The following is a 13,766-nucleotide window of genomic DNA, read 5'->3' on the forward strand; positions in this document are numbered from 1 at the left end:
ACCAATCAAAATGGTCGATAACTGAAATCGATAAACCCCAGTAATGCGACTGAATGGCATCCAGTGTGCATTAATTATAACTTTTAAAAAGTACTTCAAAATGGATTTAAGTGTTTAAGCACATATGTTAAAGGCGATTGTCTAAAAATGACCAGCACATTTCTACAATTGCTTATCATTCTGAGCTTTATAGCTTTGAGGTAAGATTATTCAACTGTTTAACAAAGATTTTTTTTTTGTGTTACAAAAATACATTTTTTAAAGAAAATGTCTGTTTTCTGAAAATTGCTAACCTATTTGATTGATTTAAATAATGTACTTTTCTAAAGATTTTTTTCTGGAAAGACAACTATGTAGTGTTCTTATGGCATATAGATATTAGTATAGCAAATTGTCATTATAGCTTCAATATAGTTGGTTTTCATCGGTTTACTGTATAGTTTGGTGGCGTAAACGGGTTAAAAAAAGCCTTAACTAAAAGGAGATTGTTAAGACCCAAGACGCAGGGAGCGCGTTCGATTGGTCATGTTTCTAAATGCAGGAAAACGTCTAAGTTTAAACACGGGAATGTCTGATCTGTACGAAGGGGGGGGGGGGCATAGCCCGCTCGTATAAATAAGATAGCTAAATAGCTAAATGTTTTAAATGTTTTGATGTTCTTCTTTTGCATTCAAGCAAAAATAATACACTCTCCTGGTCGGCACGATATAAAACCCAAGAACAAATTAACCAATATACGAGTATCCAATTTGTCTGTCATTATCCCTTTCCTCGTCATAAAAAGTAAACCCTAGAAAAATGTTAGTAATCAACGAGCATGCGCTATGTTTATAACCGACCGACAGTGCGGTAATTTTGGAGTGCATAATTAATACCTGCACTCCAGTTAATACACAGTTCATTTATGGGTATACGATTTAACTCTGGCACATTTTCAATTATTATAGAAAGGCCTCCAAATTATGATAAAATCTCATGTAAATTACATCTTTACTACATTCCATTTTCCTCACCGGGTAGCGTAAGGGATCAAAAATAAAATGAAAAGCTAATTGTAATGGTATTGAAGAAAATTTTAACTTTATTTTTTTTTCTCCATACAAGCTTCAATTGAGTTGTTGGTGGTTGTTGCAGTTAATATAATTAAAAAGGTGACACATAAAGATGCACCATCGTTAAACACAAATAACATATCTTAACTTGATAATGGCCTCATCAAACAATAACATCTATTCCATTCGTCAATTAAGATTTGGTCCCATAACCAACATAATTTCATTGCATTGTTGAAGGCTAAAGATCTAAAGATATTCAGCGTAAAGTAAATAACGAAAAATATATTCTGACGAAAGCGGATCTATTGCCATATAAACGATTTCTAAAACCCTTTTAAAGAGTTGACTTTATTCTTTAAAGTTATAGCGAATATAGACTGCCTAGTTCTTTCATTAACGATTTTGATACACATTATTTTTTTAAATGAAAAATGTTTTTTAATGTGACGTTTAATGAGATATACGTCGCGAGTATGTTTTCATCACGATTATGCTCTATCAAATGTTAGGCGATTATAGAACATGATAATGATGATATATAGATAAACTGTTTGAGATTTATTTTATCATGTTTTTGATAAAACGGTGTTTCCTTATTGTCACAGTCTAAAGATGTAATTTCACATTTCTTCAAGAAGGAAAAATAATGCTTATATATGTGTTGCTTTGCAAAATAATTAAATATTCTTATACAATAATAATTTAAAAGTGAGTCTATTATACTGTAATCATGTACAGGTTTTAGTTTTAAAGTTAAACTGTACTAATGCAGATGCAATATTTTTACTTTTCATTAACAATGAACTAAAGAATAAACATAAACTAAATTGTTGCTTGTTTAAGCTTCAAAAATGTTTTTATTTAATGTACAGAAATGACATCATGTTAAAATGAATACTTTAAACGGATATTAGTGGTCGGTCATATTATAAACGAGTTATATAGTTATAAAATGGTAGTCAGTTTGTGTGAAACAGAGTTTTACAGTGGGTTTTTTTCTTTTGAAACATTAAGTGGGCTTAGATAATTTTTAACATATGAACGTCATTTCCTGTAAAAAAAAGTATACCTCATGAGGGCATTTGAGTCGAAACGTTGTATATTTTTCAAATAAAAATACATTTTTAGCTCGACTATTCGAAGAATATGAGAGCTATTCTAGTCGCCCCGGCGTCGGCGTCGGCGTCAGCGTCCGCGTCCGCGTCTGCGTTGGTTAAAGTTTTTTGTAAAGTCAAATATCTCAATTATTACTTGAGATGTTCAATTGAAACTTACAATACTTATTTATAGTAACAAGGTACATCAGATTGACAAGTTGGATAACTCTGCCTACAATATTGACAGAATTATGCCCCTTTTTAACTTAGAAATTTTGGTTAAAGTTTTTTGTAAAGTCAAATATCTCAATAATTGCTTGAGATATTCAATTGAAACTTACAATACTTATTTATAGTAACAAGGTACATCAGATTGACAAGTTGGATAACTCTGCCTACAATATTGACAGAATTATGCCCCTTTTTAACTTAGTAATTTTGGTTAAAGTCAAATATCTCAATTATTGCTTGAGATATTCAATTGAAACTGACAATACTCAATTATAGTTACAAGGTACATCAGATTGACAAGTTGGATAACTCTGCCTACAATATTGACAGAATTATGCCCCTTTGGAACTTAGAAATTTTGGTTAAAGTTTTTTTGTAAAGTCAAATATCTCAATTATTGCTTGAGATATTCAATTGAAATTTAAAACACTTTTATAGTAACAATGTACATCAGTTTTCAAAATTGCATAACTCTGCCTGCAATATTGCAGAATAATTTGCCCCTTTGAAACTTAGAAATTTTGGTTAAAGGTTAAAGGTCTTCAAAAATATTTACTTGAAACTTTACACATGCACTTAGGGTCATAATTGGAGGGTCATAATTGTATGTTACTGACCAAGTTCCATAACTCTATCTTGCATTAAGGCTGATTCATATCCCCTTTTCTACTTAGTCTCTTGGTTAATGTTTACATGCAAGTTTTACATATCTCAATAACTAATAAAGATATTTATTTAAAACTTCACATATGCATTTAGGGTCATAATTGTAGGTCACTGACAAAGATCCATAATTCTATCTTGCATTTAGGCTGATTTTTCTCCCCTTTTTCAACTTCATGGTAAAGTTTTGCTTGTAAGCTGTTATCTCAATAACTACTGAAGGGTTTGTGCCTTTTTTGGGACAATTTTATGCATTCATAATAATAAAGCAGTGATTTACTTGTTAAAACATCTTAATAACAAGCCTTTGTACCTTTTCTGTCCAATTTATGTATTCATAGGTAATTAGTATTATTATACTCAATAAAACACCCTTGTGACATTACCTTCCGAATAGTCAAGCCAATACTGTATAATTAGACTCTCTCTAAGGCCTATAACATGAATTTATAAAAAAAATTAGCCCTTTTGTGAACTTAAAAAATTTAACATTATCAAGGCTCTTTTACTATCAAGCACTTAGAATAGTCGAGCGTGCTGTCCTACCGACAGCTCTTGTTAAATTGAAACTTGAGTTTATTTCTATATTCAAACTTACATAACATATGAATGGAAACTTAAAATGAAAAAAATCTACAGCAGGACGGTAACAACACGGTCACATTGTTTGTTTCCATTCATAGGTATATTATTGTGAGCACTCTACTATCTTCAATTTGCTTTATTAGTTGTTCAATTTCTTTGTTTTTGTTCCCTATGGTTTAACTATGTGGGAGGATGAGGAAACGCCATATTCAAGTCATTTTGTGAAACAAAAACTAATTTGTTGTTATAAAATGAAATATACAATATATGTAATCGTCAAATAACTAAAAAAGGCTGAAAGAATGTAAATGCTTTAAAAAAAAAAAGAAATACAATAATATTGCCGGCCACTTTGTTTAAATAAACGCAGACTTCTTACATATGGCAAGGGTTCATGCATAGACATGTTTAGCGATACGTGTATACATGGTATACGCAAATACATTTTCATTTGTTTGCATTTAAGTTTCATGAGTTATAAAGCAGTACTTTTGATTGTGCAAAAACACGTTCTTAAAGTAAATAGCCCTTCTTAGTTGGCATGCATAATGTACTTTCTCTGTCAACATAAACGGGTTTGCTATGAATTACAAGTTCAGGTTTTTGGGAATTTTTGTATCTATTCCCGGTAATCAATATGCCAGGAATGTTTGCAGGTTAGAAAATAAGTAACAAAAGCAAACAAGACTTTAAATCATTTTAGTCATAAATCAGTGTATCAAAGAAAATATCTAGAAGTAAATGTAAATAGATGTGTGTTTACCAGCACGATAGATTAGGTACATATGCACTTCTAAAATAACTTTGTACCTGTTATTTCCATTATTATAGTGTTTTAATTGCTTCAACGTTTACAGGGCACAGCCTTTTTTAATTTAAATGGTGGTATGTCGGACCGTATTATGTGGGACATAGTCGGCCGAAATAATCACAGCTGTGTTAAGTTACAGCATAAGTTACACATTCTACGTAACTTTGCTTTTTGCATGATTGCAGCATATGTGCTATTAAAGCTCTAGCGAGATATTTTCCTGATGAAATTATGGATGATACAATGATAAGGGGTTGTGGTGACCTAATGGCTAAGATGTTTGCCTCTCAATCACAAGACTGTGGGTTCGAGCCCAACTTTATTTTCTATATTGGTGTGTCCTTAGCTTTTTTTGATTATAACTATTACACTGCCTTATTTATTCCTATAATAGCGAACAATGCTATAATTGTACCATTACAATGCAAGTGCTGCTTAAATGATTGAATAGGTTCAAAGGCTATCTTTCAACAAATGATAGTGATTATACATAATTTTTAACTATTATCTGACATATTTATGGGTATTTAAGAAGCTATATGTAATTTTTAAGTGAACATAATTAACTCTTAGCATGTGTTTGAAAATTTCTATTGAATCATGAAGAATTTTAAAGCTGTGAAAATGAAAATAAAACTTGAAATAAGGACAAAGATTTTAAGAAAAGTAAAAGGATTCAAGGTTCAAGTAATAATGTACATGTTATGTGCGATTAATGACGGATTCTGCAATATTAAACACCATATTTTTAATGCGTAAGTAACGCAGTAAGAGCTTTTAATATTTTGACCTGTCTTTTTTTTATAAATTTAAGTGGATTTAGTGTTTAAATTACTTTCTTTGTCCACTTCACAATGGTTTACATTTGAATACATTTTATATTTTTATCAAAATAAGCATGAATCTGGAGGCATGTTGCTTTAAGTACCCCCACGAACAAATTTTCAGAATGATATAATCTATTATTATGAAACCAAAATAAACTTTTTTGTAAGTAAACGTTGCAAATAATTATATCTATAGAATACAATGTTCACGAAATAATATATATCTCACTTAGTTATGTTGGGTATTATTATATAAATATCATATGATTACTTGAAAAAGAATGTCATCAAAGGCGAACAGATCATAATTTTACCTTGTTACAATACCAATGTCCCTTACCGGCACTTTTGTTAAAACCGGTCTATTCCTCTTAACATGTCTGCAAATATTTAATGACCTGTTTTTCCATTGTTCTCCGTACAAAAGAAAACTTGCTAAGTCGAGAAACTGAAGCACACAAATATTAACTATAATTACATAATCACCGTATACGTATATCCCGTAACGCAGGGTGGTTGAAATAATGCAGAAAATGTGCAAAAATAACACTGCATTTTGCAAATGTATGGGGAGGGGAGATGATGACCTCTTCAAATAGGAAAAAGGACCGATACATATTTTAAAGTACCTGTTCATCAAATTAAAAGAAATAAGTTTGCGCAAACGGCTGCTATTACATTATATTCTAACTCTTACAAGTCATAACATATATTTCCGTGATAATTTTTCATTTCGAAATAACTTGTGGGAAAAACGACTGGCTACCTTTTTAAGTAAAAGTTTGTGTTTCGCCGATGTTAATGAGTACAAACTTTCTTTATAATTTGGTTTCGGTATACCTAACACATTTGCCAAACTATATACAATGTAGCGTCAAATAAAAGCAAGTTTTCGACATTTATTTCCGCAATTCTATTTGACATTTCTTTGCTATTTTAACAATTTATGCATTATGAGATATAAAGGACGGCAATACCATTGATGCATATCGAAACAAAGTCATCTCCTGCAGCTTTCTTTCCAAAAATATTACTTTCACTAAAAGTAAAGTTTGTTTTAAGGATGAAGCTGTTTTTGTTTCTCTCAAAATTATTCAAGTTATGTATCGGTAGGCAGTTCACCTAACCTTTACCATTTGGGTTTAGTAAACTATGGAGTAATTGCTTGTTCTTCACAAGTAAGTGAATTAGTGTTATTATATTATATAAAAATTATGTATCAATGTAATAATTTTCGCGGGGTTTTCCACCGGGGTTCTACAGGGGCTCTGCCTGGATCGTCCTAGACTCTGTGGGGACTCTGCCTGGATCGACCGGGGCTCTGCCTGGGTCAACCAGGGCTCTTCCGGCGTCATCCGGGAATGACCGGGGAAGCACCGGCATGAACCGTAGCTTCACCTGGGCTCTGCCTGGATGGTCCGGAGCGCATCCTGGGTGGTTGGTTAGGAATTACCGTAGTGCTGCCGGGGTTAGTGTGACCGCAATAATAATTTCACCCCGGATCATCCCGGTAACTTACCCGGGTGGTCATGGGCTCTGTCGGGAGTAAGTGAGACCGCAGCTTAACATCAGCTACCTATAAAACGCCAACCTAATATAAACTTACTAGACAGTTTATAACTCAACTAGTATTTATTCATAAAACCCTGTTACTTTCCGCTAAATGTCGCAACCACCGTTAAATGTCGCAAAATATTGTACCGTTAAATGTCACAATTGTAACATTAAATGTCGCAATAGTTTCCGTTACCGTTAAATGTCGCATCACTACCGTTAAATATCGCACTATTCAAATGCATGCATAAAAACTGGTATTATGTCAAAATCAACGTTACTGGTAAGTGATCTTGGAACTAACTTTTTATCAAATTGGAAAGAATTTGCTGTGCTGAAATGTTGAAATTGAAGTCATCTTAGGCAGTGTTATAAATTGCAACCATTATTTGTTGATAAAACAAATTTGTATACTTTTTTATTAAGCAACCCAGATGTTGTGGGTTCAAGCTACGACACCAGCTTGAGATAAATCTAACACACCGAAAAGATCTAAGAAAGATTCAATTAAAATTTTAATCACTAAAATGACACTAAGAAATTATACAAAACTCATTTTATGGAGTGATAGTTGAAAAATATGGGATAAGATAATTATATTATGGCAAATAACATCAAGAAAGATGTTATATCATAATGGAGTAAGATACCGTATCAATGACGTGTAGGATAGCCAAAACAAAAAAGTAAGACAATTTGAATATATCTTAATCACGTGAGTATCAATAGACAATTTTACAAACATGAGATAGAGTAAGACACAACGTCCCTGGCAAAGTCACATATAATGTACATGCTGATATATTTACTAAAACAATAAATAAATGCCGATAAATTAAGACAAAAACACAAAATCTGGTATTTTAGTTAAGTTAATAGAGGGATATTTAAAGATTTTTATTGTAGTATCATCTGTTCATATTTTATTACAATTGATAAAAATACCATGCATTAATGTTAAGCCATTCTTTATAAAATTACAAGAGAATGTTTATTTTGTTACCAAGAGGGATAACTTCACAGAACATTAACTGAAATGTTTTTTTACTGTAGATTTATCTCCCTTAGTTATAAGTAAAGACATTTAAAAGAAAACATGACATGAAAAAATAGTTTTCATCAATATTTATTCATGAAGGTTTTGAACAGCAGTTCAAAATAATATACTCAATCTCATTCGATCTTTAAGAAAATGGTTACATGTAGGATTTCGGGGGGGGGGGGGGAAGCCTGTTGGTGTCTAGTTATGAGTTTTCGGAATTATTTGCTTTTAATTGGTATACTTGTCTTTAAACATTTATAGAAATAAACATAAGTTCAGTTGTTAACGATCTTTGACAACACCAACTTCCCATTAGACAATTTCCTTGATAATGATGTCATATTTCAGATCAGATGCTGGCTCTTGTTACGAATATCAACAGGGATCTCGGGAGACATGTTCCGGTTGGTGGTGGGGATGGGGCTGTGAAACAAAGTAATTTGTGCATTTCCTTTTGGATAAACTTAATAATTTATTAACTTTTCATTTATATAAATAAGGGAAATTAGATAATATTGATTTATAGATATATTAGAATAATTGATACGAATCTCAAGAATTTTTCCCTTATTTTTTTCCCTTTATCATTTAAAAATGCAGAAATGACAAATAAGAAAAATACAAGAAAATATGACATATTCTGTTCGATAAAGTTATATTATATTTACAGATATTTCACAGTCGCAGTTTGCTGCCCTAATTACAGTGGAGGCTCGTGCTCAGATCGTAAATAGTTTAATGTATTTTTGATGTAATACATAAAATTTACGAAAACTTATTTCTTGCCTTCGTGTTTATTACTTCTTCATGATCTTGTATCATTTCACAAAATATAATAAAGATAATAAATTAATTTTGTTCTACATGTTAAAAACATGTTATTTATACTTGTGTTTATTTTTATTTGCATCTACATCATGTTTTGGGGCGTCCGTGGCCGAGTGGTAAAGGTTGTTTACTTCAAACCACTTGCCACTCACCGCTGTGGGTTCGAATCCCGACCGGGATTTTGGATTCTTTCGTGTGAGGAAGCTATCCAGCTAGCTTACGGAACGTCGGTGGTTCTACTAAGGTGCCCGTTCGTGCCTGAAATAATGCACGGAAGGGCACCTGAGGTCTCCCTCCACCAATAAAGCTGGAACGTCGCGATATGACCTATACTGTGCCGATGGGACGTAAAACCCAAAACAAACAAACAGACATCATGTTTTCATCATATGAAATGCTTTGACACAAATCAAATTTCAAAATGCATTTGCCTAAAAAGATTTTGTTCAAAAGATAAGAAAGAAAATAATTGGCATGCAAGTTAAAATGAGTTATTTCTGTGTTAAAATAATGCATTTTTATACAATAGCTAACTTACATTTCATTTACCATAATGATACTGTCTTTTCAAGCAAAATGCCGGATGGGATATGGTGCACATACTTGCAATGTCAATTACGAGGGATATGTTAAATACAAAAATGGTGATGTGGTTAGACACAGTGGCGGGATATGCTATGCACCATTCAAATGCAGCAGTTGCAACAAAGGATATTATCCTGTTACTTCCAGCAATGGCTATTGCAAAGGTTTTCTGTTTGAAATATAATTGTATCAGTTAGCATAGTTTGTTATTCAGTAAATTTTATATCCGAAATATTTATTTTGTACGAGTTAGCACTTTGTTATTTCCGGACAATTTATCTTTAATGAGTTGACACTTTGTTATTCAGTAAATTCATTTATCACATACCCGTGCCGCTTATACGAACGACTCCGTGAAAATGGTATTGCCCGGTCGTGCATACATTTTGACGTGACGTCATTTTCGTTATATAAAAATAGTGTCAAGACGCGCTAAATGTTAGTGTTATATTATAGGCGCGTCAATGAAAAATGGTTCTCTTTTACTTCAAACTGTCTTTATTTTTGGTATGTGATAAAAAGAATATTAAATTCGTGTAAGTTTTTAATACAAATTTATTGAACTCGTTCAATAAAATAATGTTATGCTCACCAGAGGCTTGCATAAAATTAATTATTGTATTCAACTCGTTCAATGATTTCAGTATTAAACTTACACTTATTTAATGTCCTCTATATCTGGACTATTTAATTTGTATGCGTTTGTACGGTGTTATTCAGTAAATCTTATATCCAAACTATTTATTTTGTATTAGTTTGCACTGTGTCATTCAGTATTTTGTGTAACCGAAATAAATATTTTGTTGAGTTTGCAATGTGTACATGCCAAAATTCATTGCCAGATTTTCTGCATTTCTTTTGCAAATTACAGTTTTATTGTTTCTGCCTGTTTCAGCGTGTTATAAGCCTACAAAATGCAATCTACCAGTATGTACATCAAGGTATAATTATTGGTGTGAGTATTGTGAAGAGGAATATATAAGGGATAAACCTGGCTATAACGTTTATTCTGGGAAACCAGATAACAAAAGATGTCAAAGTAAGTTAAATTGCATTTATACTCCTCGGTTCTGTGTTGTTTTATTAGATAACTTTCAGTATATATTGCTGGGGTATGTCATTATATGCTATACCCATTTGTACATCAAATTGCTGGCTCCGATTTGTACCACATGTCTTGAGATTCCAATACATCTCTTTATTGGACGCTGAATGATCAAAAATATCTTGAATATGATAGTGCGTATGACTTTTGCCCATGTGCATTACTGTTAAAAGAGAATTAAACAACAAAATCCTATTGATATTTGTCACGACCTATGAACACGTTCGGTGAAATTGTGATTGGAAACAAACTTATGAAGAGTATATTATGTGGACACATTTTGAAATTCCTCAATGTGAGTGTACTGCCAAAATTTATTCCCGAACTGAATCTTAAAATTCTAAATAACCTATTACTATAATACGAGTACAACATTAGCAATCTATTCTCACTTTATATCTGGTATTTTTACTTAATTCTGGTGACTTTCCATTTTTAAGTAGACTTTCGTATTTGCATGTTTGAACCTATAATATGAAAGATAACATTTGCACTATACATTTTGATCGCTAAGTTCGAATCAATAACATCACAACAATGTTTGCAGAGATTTTATAACGTTAGTAAAACTGGAGAGTTGATATTTTTGTTTACAAAGTCGGGGCGACTTTAAACCTAACATACATGAATAATGATATCAATAACGTAATAAACGAAGGAATTGTAACACGCAATGTTTAACATACCTACAAGGATGGACTAATGGTTCCTGAGTAAGATAACGTATTCATGTTTCACTAAGAATATGAAAAGGAGGTGAAAGTTACTAACATAGCGGTGCTAGAAAACTGTGCCTCGTATGTGTTTTATTCACACTCTAACTTCATACGCAAAGACGGAAATTAAAGTAACACCAATCAATGTATTATCTAACCATTTAAGGATGTTTTCAGTCATGCCAGACAATTATTTTTCCGACACAATGTGATCAACTGGTTTGATTTTGCGTGGTACTCATACTTTTGTCAGTGCTACTCATTGATGGGAACATTCTGAAATTATAAAACGAGAACTAAAAAAGGTCTTGCTTGTAATGTGATAGTTTCCGATTTTGATTGGACAATTCATTCAGCATTCAATGAATGTCAGTCAATTCAAGTACACTATACAAATATCTAGCCGGATTCTGCAGATTGGTCATCCTTTTGTTGAAATTGTCCGATCATATATCAACTCTGAATTTGTTATACATTCTGTTAATAAGCATTTTAGATTGGACATAAGCTACTTATCACACAAATGGGATTTATAACTGATAAGGATATTATATAGATAGACAAATCAAAACATCTATCTACATGCAAATAAGAAAACATAAAGCTTAAATCTTATGATTATTGGTACTAGAGTCAGCACATACAACTTTATATGAACTTTGTAGAATAATACGAAACTGTTCTGCGTTTATACTCTTTATTAATTTAAAATGCAAACAGAAGTAGGTAATAGTTTTTGTAATAATCAATTATACTAAATTGCACAATTCTCGATATCTTTAAGAACTTTTAAAATCAAATTGTACAATCTAATTCGGTAATTCTCATATGCATGTTTATTTAATTGTGTGGGCCAGTAAGTAAAGTATCTTAAATTAGAGTAATTTGTTTAGGAACTTGTTCTTGGAAGTCTGGCGCAAGGTGTTTTCCTGGTACGTGCACAGGTAACATGATACTGGATAATGACTGTCAGTGTGCCAAAGGGTTTTCTTCGAAGTACAGTGATTGTTCATCAGGTATGTATACATCGTTATTCTATTTAAATACTTTCGAGTGTCAAATTAACACAAATAACCAAAGGCAAATTTTGTTTACAATAGATTGATTTCTAAATATAAGGTTTAATATGTGATTTTTATTTTTGATTTTGCGATCGCAATTCGTCGGCGTCCGTCCGTCATCCGTCCTTAAACTTTTACTTTAAACAACATCTCCTCATAAACCGATAAGCAAATTCCATCTTATTTTCACAACAATGTTCTTTGGGTGGTCAATGGAATGAAAAATTGTTTGTCTTATATTTCATTGCAAAAACAGAAATAGGATCTTCTTATATCATACTAAAGAGCCTTAAGCTTACATATCTAGGATGAAAAATTGTCTAGTTGACCTTTACAAATGCTGTTCAAATTATAGCCCGTGGGTCAAAATTGGCCCCGCCCCAGGTGGTCATTGATCTTCTTTTTTTGTAAATTAATTTATTTAAAAAAATCTTTTATGTTAAGCTTTAGTCTAGATATTTTAGCATGAAACATAGTCTGGTGGACCCTAAGAAAATAATATTCAAATTATAACCCTTGAGTCAAAATTTTCCCACCCCGGGGTTACATAGATTTTTATGTATATGTGATTTCTCTTGGCAACCAGATACTTTCCATAATAACCATTACATGTAACTCCCATTGCTATGCATTTTTTATTTTAGCGACTTCTGAGAAAATACCAACGATTAAACAGTTGTACTTTAAGCTTCATGGTCCCTCAAATAGCTTGAAGATAGTCGACAAGGCGCTTAATAAGACACTATTTTGGACAAATGAGGTCGTGTGGTCAACCATTTTTCTTGAGGCTTCCTCAAACTACGTACCAGAGATTGACAGTTTGAATAAACCAAATTATATAACTGGATATTATATTGGAATGGAAGAACTAAAAATTCATTTAACTTTATCACGAGGTAAGTAACTGCAGTATATATACCTGAATATGAACAGAAAAGGCTTTAATAATAGTGTACAGATTAAATGTTGGTAATTCTCACTGTGTATGTATGTTGTATAAATTAAATGAATATTGTTTAAACTAAATGTTTATACTGTTAGTTAAAAATGCTCCAAATTTCTTTGCAATATATTTTATTGAATGGGTATTGCATCTATATAAGAATAATTTAACGAAATAAATAAACACGCTATGATGCACCCCTTTTATAAATACTTTTTCAATAAGTATATTATAGTTTGTGCACAAAAAGTGGCGTACGTTACACTTTTTGAACTCGTAAAATTTGCAAAATCGCTATAAAACTCCGTAATTACGAAATGCGTTTCGTAAAAACGTATTACAAATGTATCAAGCCGTAAAAAACAAAAATGAGCTCGTATAAATATGATTATAATATTTCGGAATAATGGAATGTGTTTCGTAAAAGACTAATAATATTTCGAAGAAATGAACATTGTCATAGAGTGGAGTAGTGTTTTCCAGCATTTAACCTCTCTTCACCTTTCATCACATATGCTATGTTACTTACAAATAGATAATACGTTAAGAAATGATTACGTTTTTATGAAATATATTACGTTTGTACGTTCACGATAAAATAAAATGTCACGTATATCACTTCAGTACGGAAGCCCCTAAGGTAACATTTTCGACACTTTTTTC

At 31.9% G+C, this 13,766-nt stretch overlaps 2 protein-coding genes across 2 annotated transcripts in view; both read left to right on the plus strand.

Moving 5' to 3' along the window:
• Positions 1 to 12: 12 nt before the first annotated feature.
• LOC132737598 (uncharacterized) lies at positions 13 to 11,229 on the plus strand. The gene is made up of 6 exons (XM_060724931.1): positions 13 to 200; positions 8,214 to 8,300; positions 8,536 to 8,591; positions 9,266 to 9,442; positions 10,174 to 10,317; positions 11,126 to 11,229. The coding sequence occupies exons 1-6, from the start codon at positions 148 to 150 to the stop codon at positions 11,227 to 11,229; spliced, it is 621 nt and encodes a 206-aa protein (XP_060580914.1). The 5' UTR covers positions 13 to 147.
• A 2,477-nt stretch (positions 11,230 to 13,706) lies between these two features.
• The window catches only part of LOC132737608 (uncharacterized), a 35,345-nt gene continuing 35,285 nt past the window's right edge, over positions 13,707 to 13,766 (plus strand). The window contains exon 1 of the mRNA XM_060724941.1: positions 13,707 to 13,713. Coding sequence (XP_060580924.1) covers positions 13,707 to 13,713 — 7 coding nt within the window. The remainder of the gene's footprint in view (positions 13,714 to 13,766) is intronic.

The sequence above is a fragment of the Ruditapes philippinarum genome, unplaced genomic scaffold, assembly GCF_026571515.1.
Source record: "Ruditapes philippinarum isolate M1 unplaced genomic scaffold, ASM2657151v2 ctg1327_1_1_1_1, whole genome shotgun sequence".
Taxonomy (NCBI): Eukaryota; Metazoa; Mollusca; class Bivalvia; order Venerida; family Veneridae; genus Ruditapes; species Ruditapes philippinarum.

Coding starts and splice junctions, on each gene's coding strand:
- LOC132737598 (XM_060724931.1), top strand. CDS start 148: ATGACCAGCACATTTCTACAATTGCTTATCATTCTGAGCTTTATAGCT. Junction 8,592..9,265: donor TGGAGGCTCGTGCTCAGATC/GTAAATAGTTTA, acceptor TGTCTTTTCAAG/CAAAATGCCGGATGGGATAT. Junction 10,318..11,125: donor AGATAACAAAAGATGTCAAA/GTAAGTTAAATT, acceptor TGTTTCACTAAG/AATATGAAAAGGAGGTGAAA.